The following is a 14,701-nucleotide window of genomic DNA, read 5'->3' as shown; positions in this document are numbered from 1 at the left end:
TTTACCAACACACTGGAAAACCTCCTTCAGTAAGTGCCTTCAGTGACTTTGCAAAACATTACTGAAAAAGTAGCAGAAACGCTTCTTGACGCCAGCAACATTCTTATCACTTTCGATCCTCGAACAAATGTTGTCTAAAAACTGCAACATGTACTAAGCTCAGACAATCAAACCCCTGGAAAACTTGAAGCCATTGATGATAATGGAGCAACTGATGACAATGAAACAACTTCTGGAAATGACCCAACTGATCACAATGAAACAACTTCTAAATATGACGACAATTGGCTTGGTATCAGTAATGACAATAGAACAGAGGATGACACCTGGCTTGATGCCATTGATGACAACGGAGAACCTGGTGACAGTTGGCTTGATGCCACTGATGAAAATGGAGCTACTGATTTCAGAAAATTTCGCTGATATATGATCAGACTAAGTTTATTATCAACCAGACTGAACTGTACGATGAAAGAGAATTAGTTATTTAGTAATTGTGACGTAACATATGTGATTGACGGGCGTACAGATATTCATGACAACTGATGACAGTTGCCTCAAAGCTACTGATGATGATGGAGCCACTGGTTATAGTCAAGATTCCAAAAGTTAAACTGTCGCACTAACAAAACTTCACCTGTGATTTCTATGGCTGATCTAACTGACTAATTTTGGCACTTCACTGTAACTTCATTTTAATTCCAATGCTATGCTCACTAGTAAAAGCATCCCTCGGATTCGCCTTCAGGCATCTTGTTCTTCATAATTTGAAAGCATTTAGTTTTAATCTTTGCAAATTACAACATTGTGAGTAATATCAAGTGGAGGGTCATTAGAATACTAGAGCTCATATACACCTCTGTTATCAGATGTGTTTACAAGTTAATCTTTCACTTAGTATATAACTTGAAATTGTTCAAGTATTGTCACTGAGCTAGTTTGGGTGTAACTTGATCTCAAATAGTGAAGTAGAGAGTCATCACTTCAGTCGTTGATCAAATAAGGATATTTTTCAACTTGCAATTTGTTTTTGTACATATAACCAAGAGAGTCAAAAAGGTATGAAGGAATCGTCACAGTAGACAACTGCCCCTGAAAGTGTACATAAAGTACAACGACTGCTCCTGAAGTTCATAAGAGGGGCATTAGAAAGGAACTGCCCTGTATAAAAAACTCTAAACTCTTCAGAGAATGAGCTTGTCAGTGCTTTCACTCAAAAAATTGACAAAACAAGCAACAAAAATGATACCAATTCAGAGAAAGAAGTACCTGTGACGTCAGTGTCCAATTCAGCCGAGATCTACATGGAAATTAGTGGAGAAACACTGGAGATAATTTCTATGAAACTAGTGACCATAGTTTAATTTCTGATAATCTTGCTTTAGTTGTAGTATATAATTTGAAAAGGAGTTGGTCTTCCCAGTGTGTCACAAAGAGTCCAAGTATTTTATGTTAAAATATTATCATGATGTGATCATAGTTATCAAGATGCCATTATGAATTAAATTGAATGCTATGGAGCTCACTCTTCACCCTTCAAATCAGCCATAGCTTTCGCATGCATAAATCACTTGAAACACATCTAACATTGTATTAATTGATACCTTTGCAAACAAATGTACTAAACCGATTCACCTTGAAACCAGGTGTTCACAAAGTAAACAAAATCCTTGGAAGTTTACATGCAGGCACCGACATAAATGGAGGTAAATTTACTTGCACCCTCTTGGGAGCAACTTTTATGTTATTTTGTAAATGTTTCCTTCAAGAATTTAACACCACCCAAATACTAACGTTTTAGTCTAATTATTGTTTAATCAAGACATCTTTGGCCTTGCCAATTTGTGCTGTGACATCTGCATCTGTGCCACCTTGGCTGTTGATGATGCTATCTAGACAGATAAATGTTCCCAACACCTCTAGTGGCTCCCCATCTGGAGTTATTGGTTCTGGGATGCTGGTGTTGAGTTTGAGGATCTTGTTCTTTTCCTTCTGCATGTTATGGCCAATTTGGGTTGAGGTGGCTCTTAGCAAAAAGGTCTTATATTGCATCTGCTGTTGGCTATGGGAGAGAAGCACCAGTTCATCCAGCTGCATCCACATTGTCCACTGGATTAAATTTCTTCTCTGGGCTGTTGTGTCCCTTTGGATTATGACAAATTTCATTCATGGGTCATATTGTTATATGCAGCAGCAGCAGTTTAAACCCAACCCCTCCAAGATTGAAACCATACTCAAGATGGAGCCACCTTTAGACAAAGCAGGTGTCAAAAGACTGAGAGGGACTACCAACTACCTCTCAAAATTTTCCCCTTAACTCACTGGTGTTGTGCATACCATCAGTGACCCAAGGGATTCTGATACTGAATGGACCTGGGACCCTACTTGTGACAAAGCTTTTCAATAAATCAAGCACCTACAGGAAGGAAAACCCCTTGCACACACCAACAGTTGCTGCATAACTGTCTATTTAAACCACAAACCGCTAGAGGGTATCACAAAAAAGCCCCTCAATAGAGCCCTTCCAAGGCATGTTGGTTTTGGCACTTGCCGATTACATCAAAGTACAACATCAAAATTGCAAAGAAATGTTACTGGCAGACACCCTGAGCCAGGCACACCTCCCACAAACCAGCAAAAGACAAATATGAAGAATACAAAACTATCAATGTTGTGACCTTCCTTGTGATGTCCAATGAAAGAATATGGGAGATCCATCAACCACCAACAGTGAACCAGCTCTCCTATCACAGAAGCAAATCATCCCAGAGGGTGGTCAGAGGAAAACTCCCAACTACACTCTTTTCTTACACCACACTTCAGCATCCACAATAAACTGGCACTCACTGATAGCCTACTTTTGCAAGGAGGAAGATAATTCATCCCAAAGGAAATAGGACCTCGGAGACCTACCGTATGGACATCATGTAATAGAGGTAATGATAATGACACTCACTCAAGAAACATGACATATTGTAATCTAATCTAAATCTATTGTACCCCCTTTACAGAAACACCTTTGAAGAGAGGGGATGCACCTTTGCTGAAAGAACTGCAAAAGACTGGAATAAGGTATCCAAATCCATAAGAACTGAGATGTCCTTGAAATCTCTCATGACAAAATTACTGAAATCTGTCTTAAACTCTCACAGGTCAAAGAGATGGTTTGAAATACATTAGCACAATACAAACTGTAAAAATATTGCCCATAGTTTATTAACAAACTGGAATTAATTGCTATAAATGATTATTTTCCATATTGCATCTTCATTTTTATCACCTATTTTTTACAATCTCTATTAGAAATATTTTATTGGAACCATTTTAAGATATATCTGCCACTAATTTTAAAACTTTTAACCTTTAGTATTAGGTGTAGGTTTTTGATCGAAATGTATTTTACTTTTAGAGGGACACAGGTTTGTCAGTTATTTTAATTACTGTATAGTGTTACCCTCATAAAAGAGTCCCTTACTTTGATCAAGAAAGACATCTATGTGCATCATCAAGGCCAAGGAATATGCTTGGAGAGTGCCTGCCAACATGTGTTCTGGCCTGGCATGAATGCTGAGTTCAAAGAGTGGATTAAATCATGCACAACTTGCCAAGTGTTCTACCAGGCACATTGCAAGGAAACCTTTAAGAGCGATGAAATCCCTGAACAGGCTTGGGAGAAAATTGGCTGTGACCTGTTCTCGTATCAAGGTAAATTACATATCATGGTAAGTTACATGTACAATCTGCTATAAGTCCAACTTCACCAGGTCAAGTCAATTTCACTAGGAAATGAAGTTTCTTGTAAAAAATTGACACTACGAGTGTAGAGCTAAATCATTCAATCAATTCAGTTAAGATTAACATATCAAGGCGAAATTCACATTAAAATCATGTTCAATTTAAAAGTGGACACCCTTGAGATGACTAACTGGCTGCAAACAATACTTTAAATTTTCCATCCTTCCTACTTTTATTATCATAGTTATTACTATTATTATATGATAATACTACCTTCCAGATCTAAAGCTCTCTCAAAGTGTTTTTAGCAGAAATTTCAAGTCAACCCTGCCAGTGAATAAAATCAAATTATGGACCTGTCAAAACTCATATGTGTTAACACATTAGGTCTGTGGTCTTGTGCATATCCCTTAGGACTCATAGGCACACGACATGTAGGTCTCAGAGTTGTTTCCACTTCTTTGTTAACTAAAAGATAGGTCAAGTATCTTTACAATGTCTGTCAAACACAAAGAAATCACCAAGGGAAACCTCAAATGTCGGTTAGTTGGCACATGGGCCTTCTGCATTGACCTATTGAATTACTTAGCTTCCTATCTTATTCTCTTCACTGAAAATGAATTGTACATCAAGGACACTGCTAACTTTGCTGCATACTCACAAAACCCCATAGTGGATAAAAACATCACCCCCATATAACAAAATGTTTCTCCACTGAGAAAGTTGCTTCAGACAACACATTTGATTACATCATTGATCAAATCTATGATCAATCACAAAAGACTACCACAAAGTAGCTCTTAAGTTATGCTTCAGGAACTCTTCAATGGCCATTCATACAAGCATTTTGATGCACGTAGCATGAACAATCCTCAGCCTCCAGTCCATACCAAGATCTTTATATGTCCAAATTAGACAACAAGGTAGCTCCTTTAAACCCAAACTGCCTCAGTATGACTATGATGTCAATGGTAGCTTCTCAAAAGAGGAAAGATAAACCATATAAAACAAGAAGTATAAAGAAGTATAAGGGACCTGTGACATCAAAGTCCAATTCCACTGAGTTTTACACGGAAATTAGTGGAGAGACACTGGAGATAATTTTAATGAAACCAGTGAACACAGGGTTCTCCTTGTCAGGTGGCAACCGGTAAAATTTACTGCTTGTAAGTCAGAGCACTCATCACTGCCTGCAAACGCCCAGAACCCTTAAAAAAATATGTATTTATGGTAAGCTAATCTGGTAAGAAAGTGTAACAACAAGCCAATAGTGTGCACTATTATAGATCTACATGTGCTTTAGTTAGCTAACACCGACTGGTACCTTTTGAATTTCAAAGCAAGTTAGAGTGATTTTTCATGGGCTTTCTGCTAAATCTCATGACATTTGTCAGTTCTCTGTATGTACAAATGTGGCGTCGTTTAGTTGTTCAGTTTCCATGATGAAACGGCAGCAAACAATGCTATCGTTTCTGTCCAGTAATGGACATGGGGACAAAGCTAGTCTTCATCGTGAAATTCTACTTGAAATGTGTTTCAGACAATGGTTTGAAAGGAGCCTTGAAAATAAAATCTCTCGACAGTGTAAAAGTTCTGAATTTGAGACGATTAGAACACGAATTGTGATTCGATTTCACAATGATGCGATTTGCAGCTGACACTGCAATATGCCATGTAAGTGACACCTCAGATACCACCCAAAATCGAAGAGAGACCAGTTTACATTGTAAGCAGTTGGAAAGAGCATAGTCAAATATAATGCTTTTTAACAAAATTTTACTTTGTTTTGTTCAACCTCTGAACATAAAGATGTGTCTTTTGAATTATGAATTTTTCAATAGAGAATTTTTGATGGGCACGATGTACTGTATGCTTTAGGGAATGACAAAGTTGAGAATGACTAGCCACCTGAAGCTGCAAATGTGCTTTACTTATTTGAAAAGGTCCCTTACCAGTTGTGCTGAAAACTAGGGAGAACCCTGTGAACATAGATTAATTTCTGATAATCTGGCTTTAGTTGTAGTCTGTGATCTGAAAATAAATTGGTCTTCTCTGTGTGTGACAGCCCCAGTATTTTATTGTTAATTTATGTAAAATATCATCATGATGTGATCATAATTATCAGGATGTGGTTATGAATTAAATTGAAAGCTATGCAGTTCACTCAAAATCAGCCATAGCTTTTGCATGCACAAATCACTTGAAACACATCCTACGTGGTATTAATCAATACCTTTTGCAAATATATGCACTAAACCAATTCACTTCGAAACCAGGTGTTTAATAAGTAAACAAAACCCTTAGAAGTTTACATGAAAGCCGCCAACACCATTGGGGTTAATTTTACCCACACCCTCTTGAAAACAACTTTTATGTTATCTTGTAGATGTTTTGTTCAAGAATTTAACACCAACCATAGAGTAAATGTTTTGTTCAAGAATTTAATCCGAAAACTAACTTTTTAATCTAATTATTGTTTTACTGGCTACAGCCCTGAATTAAAAAGTGGACACGGTCACTGCGATTATAAGGAAACAAAAGAAAATGTACCTTAACATAGCCAGAAAACCACAGACCATTTGATTGCTGGGCGAGCACTGCACAATAGCAATTTTTTCCCGCTAAAACTGAACACAGAATGCCAACATGGCCGCCACGAACTCCACAATCTGTAAATACAGAACAGCAGTTCATATTTAAAACATTGAATGGAACTAACCTAAAATCTCCATACACCTACCTCTCACCCTGCTGTGTTCTGAAATAATGTAAATATGTCATATGTGATTCGGCTATCCATGTGAAGTACGTGAAAACCTCACAGAAAATAACAAGTCACTCATCGAGATTATCGAATCGAGTCGCAGTAAGAAACTGGTTATCACTTGAATATTAAACAATAACGCAAAAAACTTGATCTCTTGGTTACACTCCTTTGACACAACGACAAAATGGAAGTTACACCTAACGGGGTAGTCCCAACGAGCGTGCGTCTTATTCAGTGCGCTTTGAATGTAACGATCAAGGATAGTGCCAAGTCTTTTTCCATCTCACTCGGACAAGCGTAAAGCACACGGTAGATATTGGTAACGGCCTGCAATATTTGATCGTGCCCGAGTTTACGGGTGCTTCGAGAAACACAAACTTTAGGCCCAGTGAATTTTCACTGAAACGGATAAGATAACTAATCCGGACTAGAAATAAAGTAGCTGTGCTTAGCAATTAGTCACATTTACATATTACTCTATAGTTCGACTATAGTAATAGATCGAACTCAAGAACACAACCAAAAACGGTTACTTTCAAAATCTGTACGGTTACAAACATGAACTAATTATCAATGCGTGCTACAAATATTGTATACTGTTTTTTTCTACGGATAACAATAAGCCAAATGAAGTTATGCAATGAACAATACACGGATAAGTACTACGACGCCGAGAAAATAATCAGCTCAAATTTTCAAAATACAGGTGGGAAAACAAACTGCCGAAAAACAAGAGACAACTAATTTGAGACAAAATCGCGATGACAAATATTTACGCTAACAATGGAGAGAAAGGCTAACAAAGGAATGTAACTTTCGTGGTCAGACTAACTACTATCTGTGAAGGGTTTTTCACCTTTCCTGATTTGAGCACATGTGCTGTTGCTCAGCGGTCAAGCAAGGGGTTTCTAAACCGAGGAGCAGCAGACCGCAGACACTTCCGGAACCTGCGGAACCTCCAGAACCTGGTTTTTATAAAAGAAAAGTGATCAAATAAAATAAACATTAAAAAGATCTGAACACTGTCTGAAAGTTCGTTTTCGGGTATAATGAAGAATACTTTAAAATAGAAATATGTTTTAATTCTCCTTGACGTCCGACTTTAACTATGGCGACATTCACAGTACTAGTATAAGGGTATGTAAAATCATTAGGAGCAATTAGCAGTCACCTACTCTGAGTGTTAATAATTGAACGGAAGTTTGAAAGTGCGAGGTCCTCTAACGGTTTGGTTACCGCGGCAAACCTTTCGGCTGGAATAATCAATTCATTGCACATGACCCTGGAATAGGGAACACGACTGTAAATTAACATTATCGCCCTTGATGCTTGAAGAATTTCGGGGTGATCGAGGCGTCCAGAGCGAAGTTCACAGCGTTTCGCTTCCAGCGGATTCGTTGGTTGGCGTAACTCGCAGACACATTTTGGATTGGAGGGTTGAAGCTGAAATCTGGCGAAGAGATAGTGCAACATCTCATTGATAACCGTCGCTAGTTAGGAGGGATTTTCAGTAGACTGGTGTTAATTCCAATTTGAGATGGAGGAAGTCGCGACTGGCAGCCACCAAGTTGCAAGCCTTGTCTCCCTTTCCTCTCTTAACGGCCTCCGGCCAAAAGTTACTTTGTAAAAAGACGTTTGAGACGGCCCATGAAGGCTAAAAAATATCAAAAATGCGCGGTTAATAATTTATTGAACTTAATTGAGATATTGACACCAGATGCAATTTAGATATGTAATATTCAGAGCTTTAGTCATAACCCTTAGAGATTTTGACATGAGGACATGCCACTCCGTGCTCCGCTCCTAAAACCCTTAAGACCGCCCTGGCGAGCATGAGCAAAATTCTACGTTCATGTAAAGGAACAACTAACTCACAAGAAGGAATGCCCAGTGATAACAATTTCGAAGAAGTAACCCGACTAGTCAAGAGTTTGGTGGTAAAAGTCGATAAGCTTGACTCGGACAGCCAAGGCCGCCATGATGTCTTGTCTCTTAAGCTTCAACAACTCGAGTCCAAAACTGCTAACCTGTCGGGTGAGATTCACGACCTACAACAAGGGCTTGATTTTACTAATAAGGGGTGGAGACGTTAAAAGATACCTTGAGTAATAAAGTGGACTGCACTCGGATTGCCATATTGGAAAAAAGACTCGAAGACCTCGAGAACCGATCAAAAAGAAACAATATTGTCTTCTGGAACATTCCTGAAGGCGCCAAGAAAGATTCTTCCTGTCAAGACATCGTGAGCAGTGGTCATAGAAGAATAATTTTCCCGTATAAGAGATACATGTGATAGGGTACCCTCCATCATTCACTGCACAGAGTCCTTTCAATCACTCGAGTTCTTTATCGATATCTGGAAGATCGATAGATATTGGTCTGGAAACAACCTATAATGTGGAGCCATCTGCTAAAAACAACACTTCCGACGAAACTGCGCATATTCTTGTAAACCAGCGTCAACCTTAAGATGCTTGTTCCTACTGAGACACATAAGATATGAACATTCCCACTAACAAGAGTCTTGATTTTATTGCATCTATCTCACGTTGTTTTAGGTGAAAGAATGAATATCATGCATAGGTAGTTGACTTTCTTTTCTTCTTTTTAAACTTTCAGGAAACAAAAGGAAACGAAAACGCGGTGCCACTGAACGTTTCGACATAGAATCTGGTCAGCCTTTGCGAAAATCCCCATGTTTCGCCACATGGAGGCAGAGGAACATCAAACTGAGTCACCTTTAACAAAGGCGAAGATTGAGCTTCCGAATCTACCCACAGAGGATATGGGTGAACCGACTGACACAGCAACAGCACATTTTTTCTAGTTTATGGTTGACTGAAATATTCACTCGTTCCTGAAAAACCCGCGATTCGCTACTGTTTTAAATTCTAAAATATTGACATTAAGAATAAGCGGTTGACTCTATTTGCAAATGATAGGAAAGACCAGGAAACGAAAGCGTAGTGCTCGACAAAGTTTAGATACATCTGATGAGTCATTACGAAAATCGCGACGTTTAGTCATGGAGACAAATGCACCACAGGTTGAATCTCCACGAGCTGAAGGCGAGAAAGAAGATGTTTGTGACTTATCTCAAAGGAACATGCTTAGTTTTGGGTCTATGGTTGACTGAAATATTTAATTAATCTGTTACTCAGCAAACCACAACTTGATTTTACCGAGTTTTTAATCGCCTAAATATATCATTGGACAAAATCATGCGTGCAATTATCTCTTGGATGACTCATAAACGTCACTGGAGGATGATGTTAAGCTATGCAGAAATGACAACTTACACAGCGTCAAGACTAGTTTACTCCTTTGGTATCCAGGATTAGTTCGTAGTTGTTGACTTAGTTAAATTACATCGATAGTGTCATGTCCATCACGGATGTTTTGGAAACTTTTGTGGGATCTATAAGTGCGATTCAGTGTGATTATGGCTATGTGATTTTAATGTTACTACCATCTTTTGTTTATATTTAGAGCCATCTACTAATTTTAATGTCTCAATGCGTAATTTAAATGCCTCCATGCCTATCTTTTCCTTGAACCAGGATGGTGATCACTTACATATCCCTTCGAGGAGATTTCTGAGGTGGATGAAAGGAATATGTTTGGTTTCAGGTTATTGTTGAGCCTTCTCAGAGAAAAAGGGGGAAACGTTAAAGAGCCAGAGAAGTGTGAGACGGGGATTAATTTGTTCATGAGGTATGTCTTGAGTATGAACCAAATGTGGTTCAGTCAAGCAGCCCCAAATGAGACTGAAAGTTTGTAAATGGTGTTTTATTGGGATGGGCTGTAGGAGTACCTTAAATGTCAATCAAAGAAAAATATGGACACCTAGACTTTTCCGGAACAATGGTTGCATTATGAATAAACACATGGAAGGTCAGGAAATGAAAGCAAACCAATTAGCGTTGCTGTGTGCAGTTAAAGATTTCTTATTATCCTTAATATAATCAGGGTAATCTGATTTTGAAAGCGATTATATTGCAGCATTACAGATATGATCAGATTTATAACTCGAGTGCGAGTATGAGGAGAATATTTTCTTGACATTTTTCGCCTGAGGCTGAAGTATGGGCACAAACTAAACTCTTCAAATGGCGACGACGACGGAGAAGGAACTAAGAGTGAAAACAACTGGACAGGATGTTTCACGAATTAATTTTCTTTTCCACAAATTATTATAACTTGAAAGTAAGAAGTATCGTGCCACTTGATAACTGGTTTAAAAAAAGGAAAGAAATGCAAAGAACAACTGTTTTCAGAAAATCTACTTGAGTCGAAACTTTCTTGTCGATAGCAACCAAAAAAACAAAACAAAAAAAAAAGGATGAAAAAAATAAAAAAGACCAATCCTCCCAGAAACAAACACATTATCACAAAATTTGCTTTCTCAAAATAGCACTAATTGGATGCTAAAGCCGAAACTTTTTTGTTAATTAGAACAAAAAGAAAAAATAACGATAAAAAAAGACAATCAACAAGTAACGCCAATTTTGTTTGTATTCTTCAAATGGAAACAAACCTTATACCAAAAAGGGACACTATTTGTCATTATAACGTAGCGGGCGCGCAAGTTCTACCTGTTTCCTAAGGAGCTGCCATGGTAAAAATCCTTATGTACCGCACGGCCGTGCATCATGCAATTTCACTTCGATTGAAGGTTCCGTCGAGTTAAGCCGAGAGATTTCAAAACTTTCCAATTTTTTTCCAATTTATCCTGATTGGGATAGACCTTTTGGAGCTCAAAACGGAAAGAGTATATGTTAAATAATACTCGTGTCGAAAAGCAATTAGCATAAAGCTCTTTCAAGCGACGATATGAATTAGAGCTAAAAACAAAACTGAGCTTTCTGGCTTCAATTGACGCTTTACGACGTCGGTAAAGTCTATATGAGAACGGTGATTATTATTTTGAAGTGTTGGTATGTCCCAAAAGTGTTTTGCAATGGTAGATTTTGTTTTGAAATCAAGTTGTACAATTTCGGAATTTTCTATACAAGGCTACGCAATTTTCTGGTTTTAAATTCAAGCAGGGTAAATCTACCACACGGGTCTCGTAAATGCAAGAAATTAATAAGTTTTTCGCTTCGTTTTTCTAACGGTTGATATTATTTTAAGTGTTAATATTTCCTAAAAGTACCGTTCAATAGAGAATTTTTAATTTCAAAACGATACAATTTCAGAATATTCAAATTTTTTGACACAAACTGCAATGTCGCGCCTCGAGCAACTCTAACGCTTCCCTCGTGCTCTCTAAACTTCCTTCATGCATCCATAACTCACTATACGCACGCTAAGTATGGACCAATTCTTTAATAAAAATAACATAAAAAAAATGGTTTAGAAGGTCAATCTCTGAGCAGTTGAGAGTTACGAGAGGAGTTAGTTATTTTACCGATAAGGAAGTAAGAAAGTTACTGTTTGAGTTGATTCGTTAGGTCACATCCATTGTTGTTTTGGACTGGAAAAACCTTCTCTTTCCTTTTGCCTACGAGAAATCTGGGAAGAGGTTGACGAGTCTCACGAGGAAGTGAAGTGTCTTTTTCACAGCACATTGACAACAAGGGAAAAAACGTTAAACAACGTGCTTATTCGATCAGCCAAGGTAATGCAGAGGAAAATTGACCAATTTAAAGGCAGTGACAAACGACATTATGCATAGAAAGAAAATAATAAGCGAAAAGAAAGTGGATGCGATGAAAAAGTTCCGAACCAGGCCATGGCTAAAATAACGATTAAATTAAAATCTAATTGCAAAAGTCACACAAGATTTCGGCTCCCAATGGGTCTGGGATTGACCGAGCATACAACCCTTAAGAGTAGGCTTTGAAATACCATTTTCTTTTTGCTGTACCCAAGTCTATGTCCTATGTAGAATGGGACGTTACAATTGGCTTTGCATCGAAAACAAACGGAACTCGTTCGCCGAAACATGCTGGATTAACCAAATTCCCTGATACCTTCAACTGTTTTTCTTGCCATCCCTAGGCAGACTTGAATAAGCCTCAGAAAAAGCGCGAGATAACAGTGGTCGTAACACTAATTTGTCTGCTGACGTAAGACATAATTGGTCTAATTTCAGATCACTCTAAATGTTGTGCAAGCTCCTTGTTCCGAAAATTATCAGTTGACGTGAACCTGTAACTATGGAAAGATAAATGTTTTACGGACTGACATCCGACGGACGCACCCGAACACCTGTCATTGATATTGGAGACTTTTTTCAAAAACCCTTTTTAGTCAGTTGGTCACCTGGCTGCACAAAAGACAATCGATCGATGCGATGGTTCCTTTGAAAGTTTTAAAGTCGATATTTAAGTATAGTTCATCGACTGGTTCGAGATCGCAAAATGCTATCATCCAACTAGGAGGAACTGATGGATATGTAACAGGAATCGTTATTTTCATTATTGGAGTTGTTTTCATTCTGATTATATGTATATACCTGCTTACTTTCCGCACAGAGAAGCAAAACAGAACATCTGCCACGCGGCGGTTCCCAGTTTTTATCAGTGATGGTGAAAAGAGACCAATCAAATGTCGAAAATTGAGGAAATCATCGAGTAAATTGCGTTTAACCAAATCACACAAGTTGCTGGAAGTCAACAGAAAATGGTCAGCAATGTACAGCTCGGAAAACTCAGAGGGTGAAGAAGCTGAAGTCACTGGAACATTTCCTTTTGGGCGTTTATCAGTCAAAAGAGAGAGAAAGGTCAGCTTTAGAGACAGCTTACAGGATGTGTATTATATTGAGAGCAAGGAAGAAGTGAAGAGACTTGAAAAACTAAACAACATGGGTTATAACGTCGCTATCACAAGGCCATTATGTTCCGCGCACCATCATTCGAGTAACATAACTCTTAAAAATGCGGTCTGCGAAGAGAAACAAACGGTTTCGTACCCAGTCATATGTTCAACCATAACCGATAATTATATCTTCAAAAGAAAGTTTGATAATTCCAAAAGTTTAGAGGAAAGTTGCCAGAAAGCTACAGAATTCGAAACCAAAGATAACATGCTACTTAGCAACAAGAAGAGCGTGATCAGCAACCAGGTTTTAAAAGATGAAGGACGATTCCAATTGACACCCTTGTTACCCGAGAGTTAACAAGGGCAAGACATCTTCACTGTTTCCAAGAACTCCGTGAAATTCCATTTAAAGAATGTAGACTCTCATTCCAACTTCTACAGTACTTGAAGTAAAGGGGAATATCACTTATGTGTGACAGATTTTCCACGAAACATTTACATTCAAATTCAATTTGATTTCAAAGGCGGGATTTTCATGAACAATATTTCAGGAGCCTGAGACAAAGGCTAGCCTCATCTTCAAAGAGAGGCAGAATAGAAGCCAAGGAAAATTATTAGAATTCCGTACGCGTAAACCAGTTATTTACTTGTTTTTAGGTAATCAGCCGTGAGTTTTGCTGTATATTAACTGAAATTTTGCATCAAAAGATTCTATCCAAGGGTATTTTCTGATACTACTGCTTATGAACATTATCTCCGCAACAAATGAAAAAAAAAAAAAAAAACGCAAATGCATCATACAACAAAGGGTTAATAAGTTTCTTCAAACGTCATGATAGAAACAAATGAACAAAGATGATGGTCTTCTCCTTCCAAGCTCAAGCTTCTTCGGCTTACAAGGTAACTAAGCGCTTCAGGTGACCTCTGGGAAATGATTACAGTGATGATTTCAAAACCAATTACTTTGCAATGAACTGAATTTTGAAAAAGCAGTCAGCCTCTGGAGCCGTTACTTTTCCAGCTCTCACAGGTTAGATTGAAGGAATTCCCTCCCCACTCCGGCCTTACCTCAGGCGTAAAAGGTCCTCAAATAATCTATAGTAAATGAGAACCTTGGATTAGAAAAACTGGACTCCGTCTACAGACGAAAAGTGGGCGCTTGAAGCGGGGTTAGGGCCCGAAAAACGTATCAGAGGCTGGCTTAGACTGAGCCAATTATGCCCTCTTCGCTGAAATAGACAATATTCTTTCTTGAAATACGAACTGATTTCTTGAGTCGCGAATTTTTTCTTCTTTTGACACGAAAAGCTGTCTGGGTTTGGACGCGAGAAGTCTAGGTACAACACCACCTAATGCTCAACATCATGTGATGTCATAGAATAAGAAGTCTCCTGGGACCACTGGAGTGGTGCCACTTTTCACGTGTTCATCATT

The 14,701-nt window shown here is 38.3% G+C and overlaps 1 protein-coding gene across 1 annotated transcript; it reads left to right on the top strand.

Moving 5' to 3' along the window:
• Positions 1-12,800: 12,800 nt before the first annotated feature.
• Positions 12,801-13,625, top strand: LOC131798197 (uncharacterized). The gene has a single exon (XM_059115850.1). It carries the CDS (start codon positions 12,801-12,803, stop codon positions 13,623-13,625), a length of 825 nt encoding a protein of 274 aa, XP_058971833.1.
• The last annotated feature ends 1,076 nt before the right edge of the window (positions 13,626-14,701 follow it).

This window comes from Pocillopora verrucosa, chromosome 5, assembly GCF_036669915.1.
Source record: "Pocillopora verrucosa isolate sample1 chromosome 5, ASM3666991v2, whole genome shotgun sequence".
NCBI classification, from domain to species: Eukaryota; Metazoa; Cnidaria; class Anthozoa; order Scleractinia; family Pocilloporidae; genus Pocillopora; species Pocillopora verrucosa.
Note: the sequence above shows the minus strand (reverse complement) of the source record. Positions and strands in the feature narration are given on the sequence as shown.